Source organism: Amblyomma mixtum, chromosome 3 (assembly GCF_055824585.1).
Source record: "Amblyomma mixtum isolate Tamu chromosome 3, ASM5582458v1, whole genome shotgun sequence".
Classification (NCBI taxonomy): Eukaryota; Metazoa; Arthropoda; class Arachnida; order Ixodida; family Ixodidae; genus Amblyomma; species Amblyomma mixtum.
Window position 1 is genome coordinate 404,257,123 of NC_143014.1, and position 18,618 is coordinate 404,275,740.

At 43.7% G+C, this 18,618-nt stretch overlaps 1 protein-coding gene across 15 annotated transcripts in view; it reads right to left on the reverse strand.

Annotated features, from left to right (window-relative positions):
• LOC149357439 (uncharacterized) overlaps positions 1 to 18,618 on the reverse strand; it is a 478,435-nt gene that overhangs the window by 424,260 nt on the left and 35,557 nt on the right. For 10 of the 15 annotated variants that reach the window (XR_016291828.1, XR_016291830.1, XR_016291829.1 and 7 more), the window contains 2 exons: positions 10,883 to 10,941; positions 9,608 to 9,666 (listed from right to left, as the gene is read on the reverse strand). Coding sequence is in view for 12 of the 15 variants with exons in the window: in XM_089584679.1 (XP_089440805.1) it covers positions 9,608 to 9,666; positions 10,883 to 10,941 (118 nt within the window). In the remaining 3 variants the exon portion in view is untranslated. The remainder of the gene's footprint in view (positions 1 to 9,607; positions 9,667 to 10,882; positions 10,942 to 18,618) is intronic. The other 5 variants (XM_089584682.1, XM_089584685.1, XM_089584688.1 and 2 more) reach the window with 2 other exon arrangements.

An 18,618-nucleotide genomic window follows, 5' to 3' on the forward strand; every position in this document is an offset into this window, starting at 1 on the left:
GTGCTTATTGCAGCGCCAAAAAGCGAAACCATAAGCACATTTCAAAGGTGTCATTCTGTAAGCGGCAATTTTTTGCACCCCAAATGAAGTGCTTATCTGCAAAGTGTTGGAACTTCAAAATTTATCTGGATTAACTTATGGAGTTCCGACGTCATTTTGGCTGCCTTTTTTTTTTGTGGCAGTGAATATTTCTGATGTGTGCTCTAAACTCTCCCAAGTCCACTCTCTCCGAGTTTCCTAACTTTTGTCTTCTTAAAATTTAGCGAGGGGCTAGATTCTTCTCCCGAAAGTAGTGAAGCTACAACAAGGTTTAGACACCTGAAATGAATTGTACCTCACTGTAGTCCCCACTCTGGCTCAGATGCTTTCCACACCAAGTGATCCTAGTCACTTTGCATGCTTCTGAAAATCCACCCCCTCCCCCCCGCATTCTTATCCAACCCTTATTCCTTTCCCTACTCGTACTGCAACTGGTGCCTGGAGCAACCTTGCACTTCCCTCTGCTAAATAACAAGCACAGGATGTCTGCCGGATCTTAGCTACTAACATCTGCCAACGACGTGCCCAGAACCACTGCATGTTTTAAGAATGCTCGAATCAATTACCGTGTATTATATCCGGGAGCACCCTTTCATTCATGAGAGGGCATTTCTCATAATATTTTCATTAATTTTTCTGGCCGGCGTCACAGTCAGTTACCCCACGATTTGTACGTATGCTTAGATACTTGTATATCTCACGTCTAAATACCTTAAAATCCCGATGTATAATCATTGGGGCCACCACTAAAAACTGTATGAAATGATGTCTGCAAGAATGGTTAGAGTCCTAAAACCTCCGCCTTCATTGAACGCATCTTCGCCAATGTCACCTCTTTTCACCCTTATGCTTCCTCCCACCATTAGAGAGTGCAGAGATAGCGGTCTCAGTCTCAATGGAGATGTCCTCGACTGACCGTGACAAGCACAGCCAGACTCCTTTGTTGTCCAAGCTCCCATTCGATGGGTTTCGTAGCTTAAGCCCTAAGCTGGCACTAGCAGGCTATGGCTTCAAAGCTGAAAGCATTTTCATCTTCCTGTATTAAAATCATTTGCTTCCCTCTCTTTCATTCTCATATCGCATACCATTGCAAACCATGGCCTTGCACATTTAAAACCTATTTGGACACAACTGTTTCACTCGAAAAATTAGCGGTGTGAATAATGCCCTCTTCAGGTCTATTGCATTCGAGCAGTGATTTAGTTTTCAGGATGGAAATACTTCTCTTCACAAAATCCTCTTAACTGATTGTCTCCATTTCAAATGATAAGGCAATATGTAATAATCACTCATTGTGGTTAGCCGTCGTTAATTCACCAGTTAACGAAAACACGTATGGCCAATCACTGTTTCAGTATCATGGTTCAAAATAAGGAAAACATTGCCAATAGAAGCCTGCTTTCAACGTGGTGTCCTCCATAAAGAGGTTCCATCTTTCAAAGGTCAGTTAAATAACTTGAGATGCCTACATGGAGCCAATGCTTTGTAATAAAATTATATCATTCCTGCATTGACGTGTGTTTTCTGTCATTCCAACTGATTACACTATTGTTCAATCCTGTTTTGTAAGCTGCTGCACTTATGCATGCATACTGTATGTGCCAATGCATGCTTTCGCTATTGACCCAACAGTTGTTTTCTGGTGTTTCCTGTGCAGTTTCATGATGAAATAAATTGAATGAGCATTTCTGGTGCATCTCTGGAAATGAGCTTGCGACCTCACCTGGCGTACTTCCTGTGTTGTCGACAGGAAGATGACCAACAAGACACCCACGCGACGACAGCGCTCTAGATGGAAACATGGAGAAAGAAGTATAAATATGGAATACGAAAAGAAGGAAGTTCTCAAATATAAATTCATACAAATGATTTTCAACAATGCTACACACGTACTGCATATGCACTTGAAATTACGAATATTAGTTCACCCCACACCAAAGTTCTGTCATTAAAAAATGTAGTGAAAATGGAGGGCCACATCCAGCTGCAATCCATTTCGATATCTGTCAAAAGATTATGATATAATGCACGAAAGTAGTGCTTACCTTGAATATTCATTAAAGGATGCTGTAATAGGGCATTTATGCAGCCAAAAAAAAAACTTTTACTCATGTATATTCAGCTCCGGACATACCTACCCAAAATTAAGTACACCATTAAATGTTTTCGGGTTACACTAGACAGATAATTTGACTCCAAGCCACACGGTGATGACTAAAGCCCTGAGCTGGCACTAGCAGGCTATGGTCTCAAAGCTAAAGGCATTTTTATCTTCCTGTATTAAAATCATTTGCTTCTCTCTCTTTCACTCTCATATCGCATACCATTGCAAACCATGGCTTTGCACATTTAAAACCTATTTGGACCCAACTGTTCGACTGAAAAAATTACCATTGTGAATAATGCCCTCTTCAGGTCTACTGCATTCGAGCAGTGATTTATTTTTTAGGGTGAAAATATTTCTCTTCACGTAATCCTCTTAACTGATTGTCTCCATTTCAAACGATAAGGCAATATGTAATAATCACTGATTATGGTTAGGTGTGCTTGTGATTTTAATATGACATGAAAAAAATGTTAATTTACCAGTTAACGGAAACACATGTGGCCAATCACTGTTTCAGTACCATGGTTCAAAATAAGAAAAACCTTGCCGATAGAATTCTGCTTTCAACATGGTGTTCTCCACAAAGAGGTTCCATCTTTCAAAGGTCAGTTAAATAAGTTGAGGTGCCTACATGGAGCCACTTCTGTGCATAAATAGGACCTACCATATAGACATGCACCATTCTAGTTGAGTAGCTTTGGAGCTCTCTGTAGATGAATCTGGGAAAGAATAAAAACCTGGTACCCTTTCTTTTTCTAATAATGGGTCCAATGCATCAAGAAATGTGATTTTGAAATGTTCAATGTGAAACACGACAAACCTATTTACTTCAATATTTTACCAGAAAAACAATGTCAACCTTCTTTATGCTAGCCAATTCCTCTGCTATGTCACATCTCCACTTTTTTGCTTGCCAGTTTGCTTCTGGAGCCTCTTTCATCTGCTCTGCACCTCCCTAAGTGCCTTCGGCGACTGTTTTTGTCACGCAACCATGTCATGATGTAACGCCACGGTTGTATGCCAAACGCTTTAGCAAGCTGCCGGAAATATCACAGGGCGGAAACTGGGGCCATGCTGTCATCACCGAATGCGTGAACTGCATCTAAAATGATAATTAGGAGATGTGCATTCAAAAACGTCCATTCTTTCCTGTGCACAGTCGGACTAGTTGGGTAAACCACTCAGTGGACTTTTGCCTTCGCTTCTGGGGTCTTTCGAGCACAGGGTGTGACATGCATCCTTATCGCTAGCTAACATATCGACATATGTGGCCCAATCTGCCGCATGAATCTTTTCCAAGTCTCTTCAACAAAAAAGAAAGAAACATCATTGAAATAACTACCTAGATCTCATGAAATCATGCACGTCACCTTAAGTAAAGAAAGCGCAAAGCAAAACATGGCCGCATTCAATCAAACATACAATGTACCTTATTTGCTTTGTCTGCCAGGTGTTAAAAAATCAGCAGAGGTAAACGGAATTCCCAGTTTTGCTTCGGAATCATCTTTAACCGCAGAATTGTGAGCGGGTGTGAACTCCGGAGAATTTGGGTGCCCTTCCTCGCCAGTTCAAAACCCAGGCTGTTCAGAGAGAAATTAATAGAACATTTTGGAATGGGCTGCTAAAAAAGAGCGCTGGAACAGGGACAAGATAAAAGAAGACGACGGGACAGGTGCTGCCTGTCCTGTCATCTTTTCTCTTGTCCCTGTTCCTGTGCTGTTTCCCAGCAGTATGTACCAACTCGCTCAACTCGCTGTTTTACTGAAATTTGGAATGGGCCTTGGTGGCAGATGACGTTTTAGCTGCAAATTGTACGACAAATTAGCATTCTACTCAAATGTCAGTTATTCGCTCTTTAAGACTCTTTACAACTGCACAGAAATAGATGCTACAGGAAAACTCAGGATGCACTACATCACCCATACCCGCCCATGTGCAACGACATAAACATTGCATGAAGAAACAAAATGACCCCGCCCCGCGAGTGCTGCACGATGGTATTGTTCCAGGGCCTAATGCACATCTTTATTTAAAGCAGCAGGTTACCTCGCGCACTATTTATACTAACCCAAGTGTTTTCGAGCTCTCTAATTACACGAAACACTGCAGGAACCAAAAAATAAAAAAAATCTTATCTAATTTTTCAGTATGCAAAAATGGAGAGGGAAGCCAAACATAGTCTATCATGAACTTTTTCCCGTCCTCTGTGAAATAAAGTGAGACAAGCAAGCATATTGAGAACAGAATATATAAATTTTTTCCCATTCCGAAGCGACAAAAAAAAAACAGAACAAAGAAAGGCATTGAGGTAATAATATAGAAAAATTCTTATAGCAGTTAGTTTTTGTTTGCTTGGTTCTAAAATCTCTGCACAGATTTGACATACGAACTGCAAAAGAATGTTGCTTTGCATCCGAAGCTGGACTGAAACTGCACCGCGTGAACACACACCTTACACTCAGAAATGCTGGCTTGACACCCAGTGCGTTAACTCCCTTGTTTCTTTCTATGCATCCAAGACAACTTCTATCGACTCACTCTGAAAGGCCTTGTGCACCCTGGGTGAACCCACGTGCCTGACCTTCGTCTGGATGCGATGCAGGTATTCTACACGAGCTCTGCAAAAATTAGCACACACAACGAAGAATCCTCTTGAAGCAGCACATATATCTCATGGCTGGAGATCTACCCTGCAACACACACACATCGAAAGTATCTAATAATGAAGCCAAAGTAGGGTGTGAATTTAAGACTGTGAATTCCTTATGCTTGCAGACTGGGTAATTCAGTGTATGTGAGACCTATTATTCAAATGAGCTTCACGTTCTCGAATAATAGATGTAAGAATTTTATAAATATAATTACACCCTCTCATCGCCAAAACCACCATTTGACACTTTCACTACACATACATCAGGATGATGTAAGAAGCATTTCTGATCTTCGTTCTCTGACCGATGTCCGAAGTCTATGTCATCCCCGCTAGGAGCTCCCTGTGTAAGCAGCACGTCTTCCGCTCTACCACGTCCCGGCAGGTTACTCTTCCTGGTCCTGACACTGTGCTGAGTTAAAGCTCGATGAACAAAGAAACAATGAAGATAGAATACAGAGAGAAGTACGAATAGTTGACTGAAAGTAGTTTTATGCCACAGCGAGTCATAGAGAGCCCGGTACGAATTCTCTTGAAGGAGAAGAAACCTGTAAGCGAATTAGTGATGCTGCTGTGTGTGACAGTATTTTGTGCAGACTATGTACAGAGAATAAAGTGGAATGACTTTAGCCAAAATCTGGAATAGCACCTCTTTCAAGTAAAGAGCAGCCGTGCTTTCCATGCTGACAAAGACTTTGCATACGGCAACCGTGCACAGTCCAGTCTTCTACCTGTGCCCCTGTTGTTCTTAGATTTGTTTAATTTGGGCACAGGCCCAATGGACACTTTCATGCATTGGGAGCACGAACACTTCATGCAGTGTCAGCCATCGCAATGAAGGCCGGTTGCCTCAGGCTCAAGCCGGTGGGCAAATGGCAGCGGCGTCGTTATTGAGAATAGTCGAGAAACGGACCAGTGCCATCCTGAACTCGCAGTAACATTCTACAGCTTGGAAATCACAGCTTTCAAAATATTACAACAAACTGCAAAAAAGTTACAAGAATACGAGTAGGCAGAATCAGTGTTTTGAACATTGAGCTTTAAAGTTAAGGTAATCCAGGTACGTATTTGCAAATGACTTCAAAGTGACTGCCAAAGGCCAACCTAAAAGCATTTCACACAAGTTCGTAGAAATATACAAAAAAGTTTTGCATGATCTGATACTATTAACACCGTGAATATAATTTAACGGAGTTCTAGAACACATTCAGAGGAGAGCACAACACGCTTAATCCCTGCAGTGTGTTGCCATAAAAACCTGAGCCAAATAATGCACTTCTGAATGCTGCAGAGAACCCACAATCACGTGCGACAACCAAATTTCACATGCTAAGCGCTCCAAATTTTCCACAAGTGCAAACAATGCCTAACAACAGAATCCTTACCTTTATACATTGGCAGGGGCAATGCTTGAACACTGTCGTGTGGAACTGTGCACCTTTAAAGAGAAAATAGGTGTCACTGCCAGAGCCTTTCATAAATCTTTCTTTAAACAGGCCAAGATGACAAAATTTCCAGTTTCAGAACAAGGTCTACTTTGCTTCTGCCAAACGCTCTCCTTAAAAGCTAGGAACCACAACTTAACACATTTCAAGCTCAAAACTAAATACGCAACTTTACACATCGCCTGGCACGGTCAGGCCAGAGCCAGGCCTCTCACAAACCAGGAAAAGTTAAAAGAGCCACATCTTTGCAGGCTACTAGGAGAGCCTACAGATAGGCATCAGTAATTTATAGATCACAGGTCTCCATTTCTACACTTCACAGTATGCAACACCATGCAATTTCTTGACTACCTAAGTGCTCACGCACTAACATTTTCCCTAGCTTTTCAATGAAGACTGTGATTGGCCCTTCGTTGGGCTCGAAAGTTGGCGAGCCGGCAGAAGAGCGGCAACCTTCCAGCGTGCAAAAAAAAAAATGACAAGAGGAGAGGGAAAAGCGTGAAGACACTGAAAATAACAATTTCACTAAAGATAACTCAACTTCTATGTAGCGCATTATAATTTGCTTGGTGGTGAAACTGCATTCACTGCTTAACAAGAGGGTCTTAGAAATAAATTTTTATTAATGAAGTCACAACTATGAAATCTTCAGAGAACATGCATTTTTGCGTGTTGATTCCAAATATGTAATTTAATTTAATAGACAAGTCCTTGTGCACTTACGCAATATGTTAGGTAACTTTTGCAGAGAGTTTGAAAGAAATTCTGCTGTAAGGAACTCGTTATACTACATGCCACTGGTTTCTCTTGACATAAAGCTATGCAAAAGGGTAAAATTATCATCCTGCCTCTTATAGAAGGTGAGTAATAGGATTTTGAAATCATCAGTTTCTTCCAGCTTGTGAAGTGGCAAATTCAAAACCCTGTAACTCAACTTCTATGATAGGCAGGATAATAATTTTGCCCTTATTGCATAGTTTGATGTCAAGACAGACCATTGGCGTGCGTCCTAGCAAGTTTCCTGCTGCAAAATTTATTGAAAGCTGTCGGCAAAAAGTTGCATAACATATTATATAAGCTCCCCCCTCAAGTGAGCTGAGGGATCAGAAAAAAAAAAAAAAACTCATGCTGAATTAGTCTTTTTTAAAACTTCAAATTTACTGTTCTATTATAGTGAATTACATGGCGCATTGAACTCGAAGGCATTTTTCTATTGCCTTCTTTTTTTTTCTTTCTTTTCTTTTCAGAAGCTGAACACTCTTTCAGCCCCTGGCCCACCTACTGCATCTGGTTTCTCAATTAGTCCCATTCGATCCTTTGGCCTTCGTTTGCGAAAATTAACTACAAGCGGAAATTTAAATTCCTTCCACCCCACTGGGGTAGAGCACAACTAACCTGACAGGGACTCCACGTTTATGTCGATGGAGCCCTCGGGGGTGCTGGACGACTGTGAATTCTGGATGGAGTGCAGGCTCACAAACCCGTCCGTCTTGAGACGTGACAGCTGCCGGAGGGTGCGGCCACCATTCATGTGGGCAGCCTGCATAAGGACCACAAGACACCCGCCTGTGGCCACTGCCCAGTTTGCATGCAATCATTCCGTTACGTGGCAAGTATGAGGGCTAGCTTCTTGTACGAAATGCATGCCTGGAGGTTTTCACGCACCTCATGCCGTTCACCACTTCACAGGTGTAGCTTTCGAGGTCCTGCTGACACTCAAGCGTCTTATCGTCACTGTGTTATTGCCCTGCCCGCAACTTTGAGACTGGCAAGGAAGGCTCTTCCTCCCGGAATCAGGAAGCAGCTGGTTTGTATCAGCTGCATTGTTAGCACAGATTTCTGCAAGGCACCGTACCACCTAGCCCATAGCACTGCTTGAGCCACAGCTGGCCTGCGCGTCCCGATTCTACGCTCCGCTGCTCTCAATGATGCACCGTAATGCCTCAACTCATATGCATCGTATGGTGTACTATGACATCTCACTGTGTTGCTCCTTCTCTCCTGCGCACACTCCGCTTTTCCCCTCAAACCACCGCGGTGGGTCAGTGGTTACGGTTGTCATCTGCCGACCTGAAAGATGCAGGTTCGATTCCAGCCATGGTGGTTACATTTCGATGCAGGCGAAATGCTAGAGGCCCATGTACTGTGCGACGTCAGTGCACTTCAAAGAGCCTCAGGTGGTCGAAACTATCTGAAGCCCTCCATTACTGCGTCCCTCATAGCCTGAGTCACTTTGGGGTGTCAAATTCCATTAACCCTTTGAAGGTTTTTGCCGTATATGTACGGCGGCGGTTTTCTGTCCCGCAAGGTCTTTGCCGTACGGGTACGGTTTCGATCTTCCGTTTGAAATTTTGCGCCAAAAGAACAATGCGTGCTCACTGGGGGGTGCTGCCACCTCTTTGGACTTACAACAAGTGTTTGAATTTTGTGCTGCCTTCTTACGGAGATAAGCAGAACTTATGTCTAGCTTTAGCGCAGCGGCACAGACTGCGGCAACACCCCTTTTGTAGTTTTGGTTTCGCCGCGTGATCGCAACGGAGTCGCGCGAAATTTGAGTTTTCTTTTTGGCAGCACTATCTTGCAGTGGCTGCCGAAGTTGATCTCTATCTTTATTGGCGCTGCTCTTAGCTTGCTTACCACCGTTGCTCGCGAGGTATTCTCGCCCTCTGTGGCAACGCGCCTATGCGGTTTCGATTCCGCCGCGGGATCGCAACGGAGTCGTGCGAGGTGTGTGAATAATGAGGTGTGAATAACGGAGGTGTGAATAATGCCCTCTTCAGGTCTATTGCTTTCGAACAGTGATTTATTTTTCAGGGTAAAAATACTTTTCTTCACGTAATCCTCTTAACTGATTGTCTCCATTTCAAACGATCCGGAAATTTGTAATAATCACTCATTATGGTTCGGCGTGCTTGTGATTTCTAACCACAACACTAAATATGACACAAAAAAAAGGTCAATTTAGCAGTTAACGGAAACACGCATGGCCAATCACTCTTACAGTACCATGGTTCAAAATAAGGAAAACCTTGCCGACAGAAGTCTGATTTCAACATGTTTTCCATAAAGAGGTTCCTTCTTTCAAAGATTAGTTAAATAAGTTGAGGTGCCTCCCTGGAGCCAAAGCGTTGTAATCAAATCATATCATTCCTGCATTGACACAAGTTTTCTATCATTCCGACTGATTACACCATTGTTCAATCCTGTTTTGGATGCTGCTGCAATTATGCATGCATACGTTATGTGCCAACGCATGCTTTCACTATTGACCTAACAGTTGTTTGGTGGTGTTTTATGTGCAGTTTCATGATGAAATAAATTGAAAAAGCATTTCTAGTGCTTCTACAAATGAACTTGTGACCTCACCAGCAACTCTTCCAGTGTCGTCGGCCGGAACACCACTTTGCACCCACGTGACGAAAGCGCTATAGATAGAAATATGGAGATGGAAATATCAATATGGAATATGGAAAGATGTAAGTTCTCAAATATAAATTCATTCAAATGATTTCCAACCATGCAACACACATATTTTATATGCACTTGAAATTCCAAATATTAGTTCACCCCACACCAAAGTTCTATCATTAAAAAATGTAGTGAAAATGGAGGGCCACATCCAGCTGCAATTCATTACGATACCAATCAAAAGATTATCGTATTATGCACAAAAGTGGTGCTCACCTTGAACATTCATTAAAGTAAGCTGTATGAGGGCATTTATGCAGCCAACAAAAGACTTTTACTCATATATTTTGAGCTCCGAACACACCTCCCCAAAATTAAGTACACCATTAAATGTTTTTGCGTTACACTAGACAGAAATTTTCACTCCGAATCACACGCTGATAACTTAAGCCCTAAGCTGGCACTAGCAGGCTATGGTCTCAAAGCTGAAGGCGTTTTCATCTTCCTGTATTAAAAACGATTTGCTTCTCTCTCTTTCATTCCCATACCGCATACCATTGCAAACCATGGCTTTGCACATCTAAAACCAATTAGGACCCAACTGCTCGACTGGAAAAATTAGAGGTGTGAATAATGCCCTCATCAGGTCTATTGCTTTCGAACAGTGATTTATTTTTCAGGGTAAAAATACTTTTCTTCACGTAATCCTCTTAACTGATTGTCGCCATTTCAAACGATCCGGAAATTTGTAATAATCACTCATTATGGTTCGGCGTGCTTGTGATTTCTAACCACAACACTAAATATGACACAAAAAAAAAGGTCAATTTAGCAGTTAACGGAAACACGCATGGCCAATCACTCTTACAGTACCATGGTTCAAAATAAGGAAAACCTTGCCGACAGAAGTCTGATTTCAACATGTTATCCATAAAGAGGTTCCATCTTTCAAAGATTAGTTAAATAAGTTGAGGTGCCTCCCTGGAGCCAACGCGTTGTAATCAAATTATATCATTCCTGCATTGACACAAGTTTTCTATCATTCCGACTGATTACACCATTGTTCAATCCTGTTTTGGATGCTGCTGCAATTATGCATGCATACGTTATGTGCCAACGCATGCTTTCACTATAGACCTAACAGTTGTTTGGTGGTGTTTTATGTGCAGTTTCATGATGAAATAAATTGAAAAAGCATTTCTAGTGCTTCTACAAATGAACTTGTGACCTCACCAGCAACTCTTCCAGTGTCGTCGGCCGGAACACCACTTTACACCCACGTGACGAAAGCGCTATAGATAGAAATATGGAGATGGAAATATCAATATGGAATATGGAAAGATGTAGGTTCTCAAATATAAATTCATTCAAATGAGTTTCAACCATGCAACACACATATTTTATATGCACTTGAAATTCCAAATATTAGTTCACCCCACACCAAAGTTCTATCATTAAAAAATGTAGTGAAAATGGAGGGCCACATCCAGCTGCAATTCATTACGATACCAATCAAAAGATTATCGTATTATGCACAAAAGTGGTGCTCACCTTGAACATTCATTAAAGTAAGCTGTATGAGGGCATTTATGCAGCCAACAAAAGACTTTTACTCATATATTTTGAGCTCCGAACACACCTCCCCAAAATTAAGTACACTATTAAATGTTTTCGCGTTACACTAGACAGAAATTTCGACTCCAAGCCACACGCTGATAACTTAAAGCACGAGTAAGGTGTCCACTGTCCCGGGAGTCCAGTTATGCGCCTCTCCCAAAAATGAGGGTCATTTTCTATATCTATCTGTGTTGCGGCGCTATACAATTTAGAGTCTGAGAAATGGGCAAAATGCGGCCCCCACCGCTAGGCAGCATCGTACAGTATTCAAACGGACTGGGAACCTCGTGTATTAACAGCACAGAACAGCACTTTGACACATTCCGCATCTAATTGTATACTACACAAATCCCTGGGTCATTTCTTGGTGCTTTTTTTCAAGTTTTACGATTTTTTTGTACCCCTTCCCATTCAGTTATGCGCCGTGTCGCCACCACTGCCGACAGATGGCGCAAGTAGTACATGTCCAGGAAAGCTGGGCATGGGAGGGCTAAAACCTTCCCCGATTCCAGAACAGTGTTTCAATCTTACCATAGAAAGCATGCGTAGTGCTTGCAATACCTCCAGGAGTCCAGGAATGCGAAACATTTTCATAGCGACTCTACCGCAAATTGCCGCAAATGCACCCCACTTCTAATGCATAACACAGCTTTGGCCACCATCAGAGTGGTGCCTAAACAGAGAATTTGTACCGAAAAAGTTTTCACGAAATTATAGCAAAGCATAGGCACTGGGCATTCTACACGCAAAGTATCAAATCGCTGTCTTCGCTGTGCTCAGGCCTTTCACTAGACAGAATTTATTTTAATTTTCATGAGGGTAGATTATTTTGTTTAAATTGAGCGTTGCGGCGGACAACAAGGAAACGGACGCGGCCCCTCATCTCATAGGTAGTAGAAACATGATGCTAAACTTAAAACAGAAGCTGTGCTCGGCTGGAGCGATTATTGGCGGAGAGCATTTGCAGCGAAACCGCAGTCGCCACGCTGCAAGCGAAGCGTGTCGCCCGTCCCAGCCACATCGCTAGTGTGCCGCCTGGAGAGACCTCACAACCGTGCATATTGCGGCCTGTTGCCGAAGTGGACAGACAGAACCACAAAAACAGATTCCTGGCGGTGCTACGCTGCATCTTCGCACGCACTCCCCTGGTGTCTTTTATACGGTGTGATGTCTGACATTTAACAAAGAACTGAGGCGGTAAAAACAGGCCGGCAAAAACTTCCTTACGATCAAGTAAAACCTGGCGAGGTTTAGATGCTTAAACAACACGAAACAATCATCAACAGTACCAAGCCGAGGATGAGAAACGCAGAACGATACGCGTGGAGCTGCGCAGTCCTTTCGTTTTGCGCTGCCATTTTGTCATTCTGCATTCCTTGTTGTCCTCGCGTTTTTCGCATCTCTTGAAATTCCCAAAAGAACTCCTCCACTGCTTGCTATAACCAGAAAAGCGCCAGTAATCAAGACTACTCAATCCTGTGCAAGCGCACTTTGTTACGTTCAGCAATGCCTGCGATACCAGAGAATCACAAGGCACCGCATCAACGCCATATCGTCCCCAGCGCTTAAAGGAGCTCTGAAATGGCGCTCTAATAAAGCGGCTGTATGCCTGGGATGTTCAAGCACGCCGCGTTAGGAATATTGTCCAGCAAGATTTTTTTTAATGCGTTTTGTGGAAGCTCAGTTATCTGTAGTCAGAATTTGAATTTCAGCGTGTTCGCGCCTTTCCCTCTCATTTTCTCACTGTTTTGCACGCCGCCTAGCGGTGCGGAGCTTCCCGATCCGCCGGAGCTATGCGGCTTACTGGCCGCGGCCATGGTAGCTGCCTAAGGTCTGAAAGAATGTAACCAATAGCCACCTATCAACTTGTATACGCAGGTGTGGGTGACGGAGTATGATGTGAGCATGAAAGATTCGCCGGGAAGGGCTCGCCAAATTAAGAGGGAAGGTGTTTCAGAGCCTTTCAACTGCCCCCTCCCCCACTGCCGCTGCATCTGATTGGCGGGCCTAAGTGTCAGTCGCATATGTCACTTACTCATCACGTGGCCGGCTGGCCTATTTTCACTGTTCTCTCATTGTTTTACGTCATCTGTGTTCAAATTTTGGCGCCATTAGGCGATGAGAGATCAGATGCCAGAAGTATTTCGCTCAATGATGCGGGAAGATCTGCATCCGGGAGATGGCTCCAATAGCTGTTCGTTATATCTAACCTACGCTCCGTACGTAGACGCCGTCCACAGACCCTCTGAATTTTAAATGGGAGCTGTGGGGAAGAAAAAAGGTTTTCCAACACCTCCTACATAAGAAACAAACGGAGTAAAACCACGAAACTAGGAAAATAAGTTATGACACAAATTTAGAGCAAATAATGCGTCGGTAAACTTGATCCGGCTTTCACTGACAAATGAGTGACTTCCCTCCACTTTTCCTCTCGACAAGAAAGCTTCATTTCATTTCCCCAAAGAATAATTCAGACGTACTCTACATTTGCCCTGCATGGAGATATTATATATATAAGTATCATGTGCTGAGGTTTTCCACGCGACTTCGCACCTACTACTAACCACAAAAGGGCATCATGCAAATTTAGCGTGTCCAGTTATAGCCTTTATTCGTAGAGTGTCGGTCTGTGAGTGGGAGCTCAATACACCACTTTAGCAGCGGTCAAGGAGCACTGAATTGATCCTCCCTTACCCTTGAGACAAGCGGATTCAGTACATGCCGATGCGATGTGTCATCCCTTGACATGCACAAAGAACTCATTATTTTATACTTTACTTACTGCCTTTTCAGCCTTTCCCGCTCGAGGTGCTGGCTGTAGTAACGCCGTCTTTCTTCCAGTCCCGACGAGGTGTCATTCTGACTTTAAGCGGCGATTTTTTGCGCCCCAAATGAAGTGCTTATCTGCAAAGTGGTGGAAATTCAAATTTTATTTGGATTAACTTATGGAGTTCCGACGTCATTCTGGCTGCCTTTTTTTTTCGCGGCAGTGAATATTTCTGAAGTGCGCTCCATGCTATCCCAAGTCCACTCTCCCTGCATTTCCTAACTTTTTTCTTTTTAAAATTTAGCGAGGGGCTAGATTCTTCTCCTCCAAGTAGTCAAGCTATAACAGAGGTTAGGCACCTGAAATGAATTGTACCTCACTATTGTCCCCACTCTGGTTCAGATGCTTTCCACACCAAGTGATCCTGGTCACTTTGCATGCTTCCGAAAATCCACCCCCTCCCGCCCCGCATTCTTGTCCAACCCTTATTCCTTTCACTACTCGTACTGCAACTGGCGCCTGGAGCAACCTTGCACTTCACTCTGCTAAATAACAAGCACAGGATGTCTGCCGGATCTTAGCTACTAACATCTGCCAACGACGTGCCCAGAACCACTGCATTTTTTAAGAACGCTCGAATCAATTACTGTGTATTGTATCCGGGAGCACCCTTTCATTCATGAGAGAGCATTTCTCATAACATTTTCATTAATTTCTGTGGCCGGCGTCACAGTCAGTTACCCCACGATTTGTGCGTACACTTAGATACTTGTATATCTCGTGTCTAAATACCTTCCAATCCCGATGTATAATCATTGGGGCCACCACTAAAAACTGTATGAAATGATGTCTGCAAGCATGGTTAGAGTCCTAAAACCTCCGCCTTCATTGAACGCATCTTCGCCAATGTCACCTCTTTTCACCCTTCCTCCCACCCTTAGAGAGTGTGGAGATAGTGGTCTCAGTCTCAACGGCATACCTGCCAACCTGACCATGTGGAAATTCGTAAAACCGTCGCGGCAGTGGCGGCGGAGGGGGGGGGGGTGCAGCACGTTTTTTTTTTTTTTGAAGTTTCTACGATTTAGCTTTTGGGGCAAGCTTACTCACATTTCACATCCGCAAGTGAAATCAGTGTTTTGGAGAGAGAGTAATGAGCGAAAACTCCATCGGCCCATTGGATTACAATTTATTTTTGCAATGATTTTGCTGTTGCAGACTTTGCCTGCTTGAGAAACTTCTCTGTGTAAGTTTGCTCAAAGCATGTTCCACTCTGGTGCCCTTTCACCATCAGCAGGCTTTCGAGTGTTTTCTCACAGACAGATGAGCGAAACTCCGTTGGAGTTTTGTTGACAGTGCTGAATATCCTCTCGCATTCAGCATTGCTGTGGGGAATGGAGAGGATGCCCAGCATAACCACTGAAATTCTGCTAAATCTGAGCGATCCGTCGATATCTTTAACATTTCCCAATTGTGACCACTGCACGTCGCACCTTGGCTCATTCAATATGTCTGCTGGAACCTTGTATGCCTGCAAGTTGGCAAACTCTACTTCAAGTCCGTCGACTGCCTCTTCTCTTGATTCGCCACTCCACTGGGGCAGAATAGCAGGGAACGTCATAATAAAATGACGTACGCTGCTGAATGAAGCAGTTTCTAGACTCTGCACTTGAGCAACTTCAACCATTTTGAGGTTGGCGTCTTCTAGAGGAAACTTGTGGCGAATATAATCACATGCTACTGTGAAGTAGAGACGTACGGCAGAGAAGAACTGCTCTCTCTCATTTGTGCTCAGCGTCTCAACTACAGAGTAGGTTGTGCTGCCAATGACTATGTCTTCATCATCTTTTTGGTTCTCCTCAGCTCCATAGGCAACTGCCAGCAATGAATGACATCCCTTGAGAACACCTGGGCGCACAAATCTAGTCAGGAGGTCCTCGAAAAGGTGGTTTAAGAGGGCCCTCAGTACATGAATCTGACGAGCCTGTGCCTGAAGAAGGCAGTTTGTCTTCTCAAAAAGTGGTATTACAGTTTGGAGAAAAAGACTGTATGCCCTGCTTAGCTCCGATGACAAAAAAAGAAACAGGCGCTCTTCACGGGTCACGTGGGTGGCTTCTCCAGATTCCTCGGCATGAAGTTTCAGTTTCTTTGCTTGAGGTCCAGAGTGAGCTCCTTTTCTCTTTAGAGAGAGTCCATCACCGTCGGCGTGTTTCTTTCCGAGGTCTGCAGCAGTCTTGGGAAGGTGTGCAGCAGACTTTGGTGTTGGTGCAGAGTTTTGGGGGTTTGTGAAAAAGTCTTTGGAATCTGGTAAGGCTCTAAAAACAAGCTCTGCTTGTTGCACTGCTTTGTTTCTGATAAAAAAAAAGCTAAGAAGTGGTTTCCACTGGTTGAGCAGCCTTTTCAAACACTTCCCCAAAGACAGCCAACGTGTCTGCAAATGCTTCAAAACTAGGGGTGTGCGAATATCAAATTTTTTGAATACGAATCGAACACGAATACTTGGTTCCGAATATCAAATCGAATATCGAATAATCAAGGACAGATGCATTTAACCACTACAAAACATTTGAGCACCCAAGAACATCACAGTTCAACTATCAGTGATGAAATGAACACAAAAGATGTGTGTGGCTGCACAAAAAGTATCAAAGTCTCGAACATTATTCATAGAAGAGTGGAAATATCAGAGAAGATGGCTAGTACACAGCATTGATTAAGGCTAGCTTGCCATAAGTACAAAAGCGCGTTGCTGGGATGAACATAAAAGGTTGTCGTGAAGGAAAACCGGCTGCTCCACACGGTCAGGCAGAAGTAGCTAGTTCCCTTCTAGCTGAAGAGACTTCTCCAGCCACAAAAATGCCCTCTCACTTGGCACTGAACTGGCACGTATTGAGAGGTATTTCGTGCAGAGCTCTGACTATACTAGCTTCGCAGGCATAGCCACAAAGAAGCTCACCAGCATAGTCAGCAACTGCATGGCCCAACGTTACGCATTCCTCTGAGCGCCGCTATATTGCTGTCTCTTTTGATAGGACTTGCGGACCGAAATGAACGCCGGTGCTCGCAATAGAATATTCGGCTGGGTAGGAATATTCGCGGCGGATCGAATATTCGAAACACGAATACTTACATTTCGAATCAAATACGAATACTATAAATATATTCGAATTATATTCAAAAATTTCGAATATTCGCACACCCCTATTCAAAACCTTCCTGACCTAGACATCATGCATCTTTTGGAACTCTTTAAGTCGATCTTTCCTTTTCAAGCTTTTCTCCAGATAAAAAAAAATATCACTCAAAGCCTCATCAACCTTTACAGGAAGACATGAAGCTCCTTTTTGGGCGGCCAAGTTGATGAGATGGCACGGGCAACCAACCCCAATCAAAGCTGGTTGAGCCTCTCTCAATACTGTAGAGACGCTGTTTTTTTGCCGACCATGACATTGGCACTCTCCGAAGACAGAGCCAGTAGGTTTTCAAGAGGCAAATTCCGGGACTTGATCTCGGCCAGAATCAGCTTTCCAATCTTGTGGCCGCTCGCTTCCCCTTTGATTGTCCAGAGGCAAAAAGGCGGCTTTCAATTCTCCTAGTCTCTTTAACGAAATATATCGCAACAATAGGGTAAAGCTGTGTATCTCTATTGTTACTGCCATCCACAGCGATCAAAAATAACTGTTCTTTTAAGGCATCCAGCAAAGGAGTCTCCGTGCTGGCGGCCATTTCCCGAAAAATTGCAGTTGTCTTTGTTCGTCCACAGGCGTAGCGTTTGGCTTCTTCGCACCTCGGGAACATCTTCCCGAAAACCGGTCCAGCATGATCGCTGACACTCAGCGGGATGTTGTGCTCTACTAAAAACGCCGTGAAGAGGCATTCTGCGCGAATCACACTGAGGTCGCTGTCGCTGCGTACAAAACTTGTCAGGCTTGGCTGGCTGTCCGCGGCTCGCACGTATCCCTGGTGCTTTTTCGAAGCGATGTGGACCTTAATGTCAGACTTGCCACCATGTGAAATGTTCACGTCACACGCACACGTGGTGCAAAATCCAAACTTCTCACCTTTCTTCGACGGCACGAAGCACGGAAATTCCAATGTGAACCACTTCAAAAACACTTGAAAGTACTCTCGCGGCTTTGAGCCCGCCATTGTAATGCTACGCCGCTACAGAAAACACGGGAGTCGCACTGTCGGACGCGGTAGCTGATGGCACGAAAGGCGAGGCCAACACAAGAAGTCCAAACAGCACTGCCCGCGCGCACAAAGGCAACAGGTTGGCAAAGGCTTAGCGGAGGTGCTACCGAGTTTTGGATATGGATTCGCGGCCCCAATAGTAGACGATAAAAGTCACTACAACGTTCCAGCTGCTGATGGTGATGATGATCGCGCGAGGGCAAACAAACACGTATTGCCTCTCGTGGCGCCGCACGGTACCAGAGTGTAGTTTTAATACATTGTCACATTTTTTTTCACAAATAATATATTTTTCGTAAAATTTCAAGTAATATTCGTAAAATCGCAAGACTGGTCGAAATTCGTACATTTCACGGGAAATTCGGAAGAGTTGGCAGGTATGCATATAACGCTC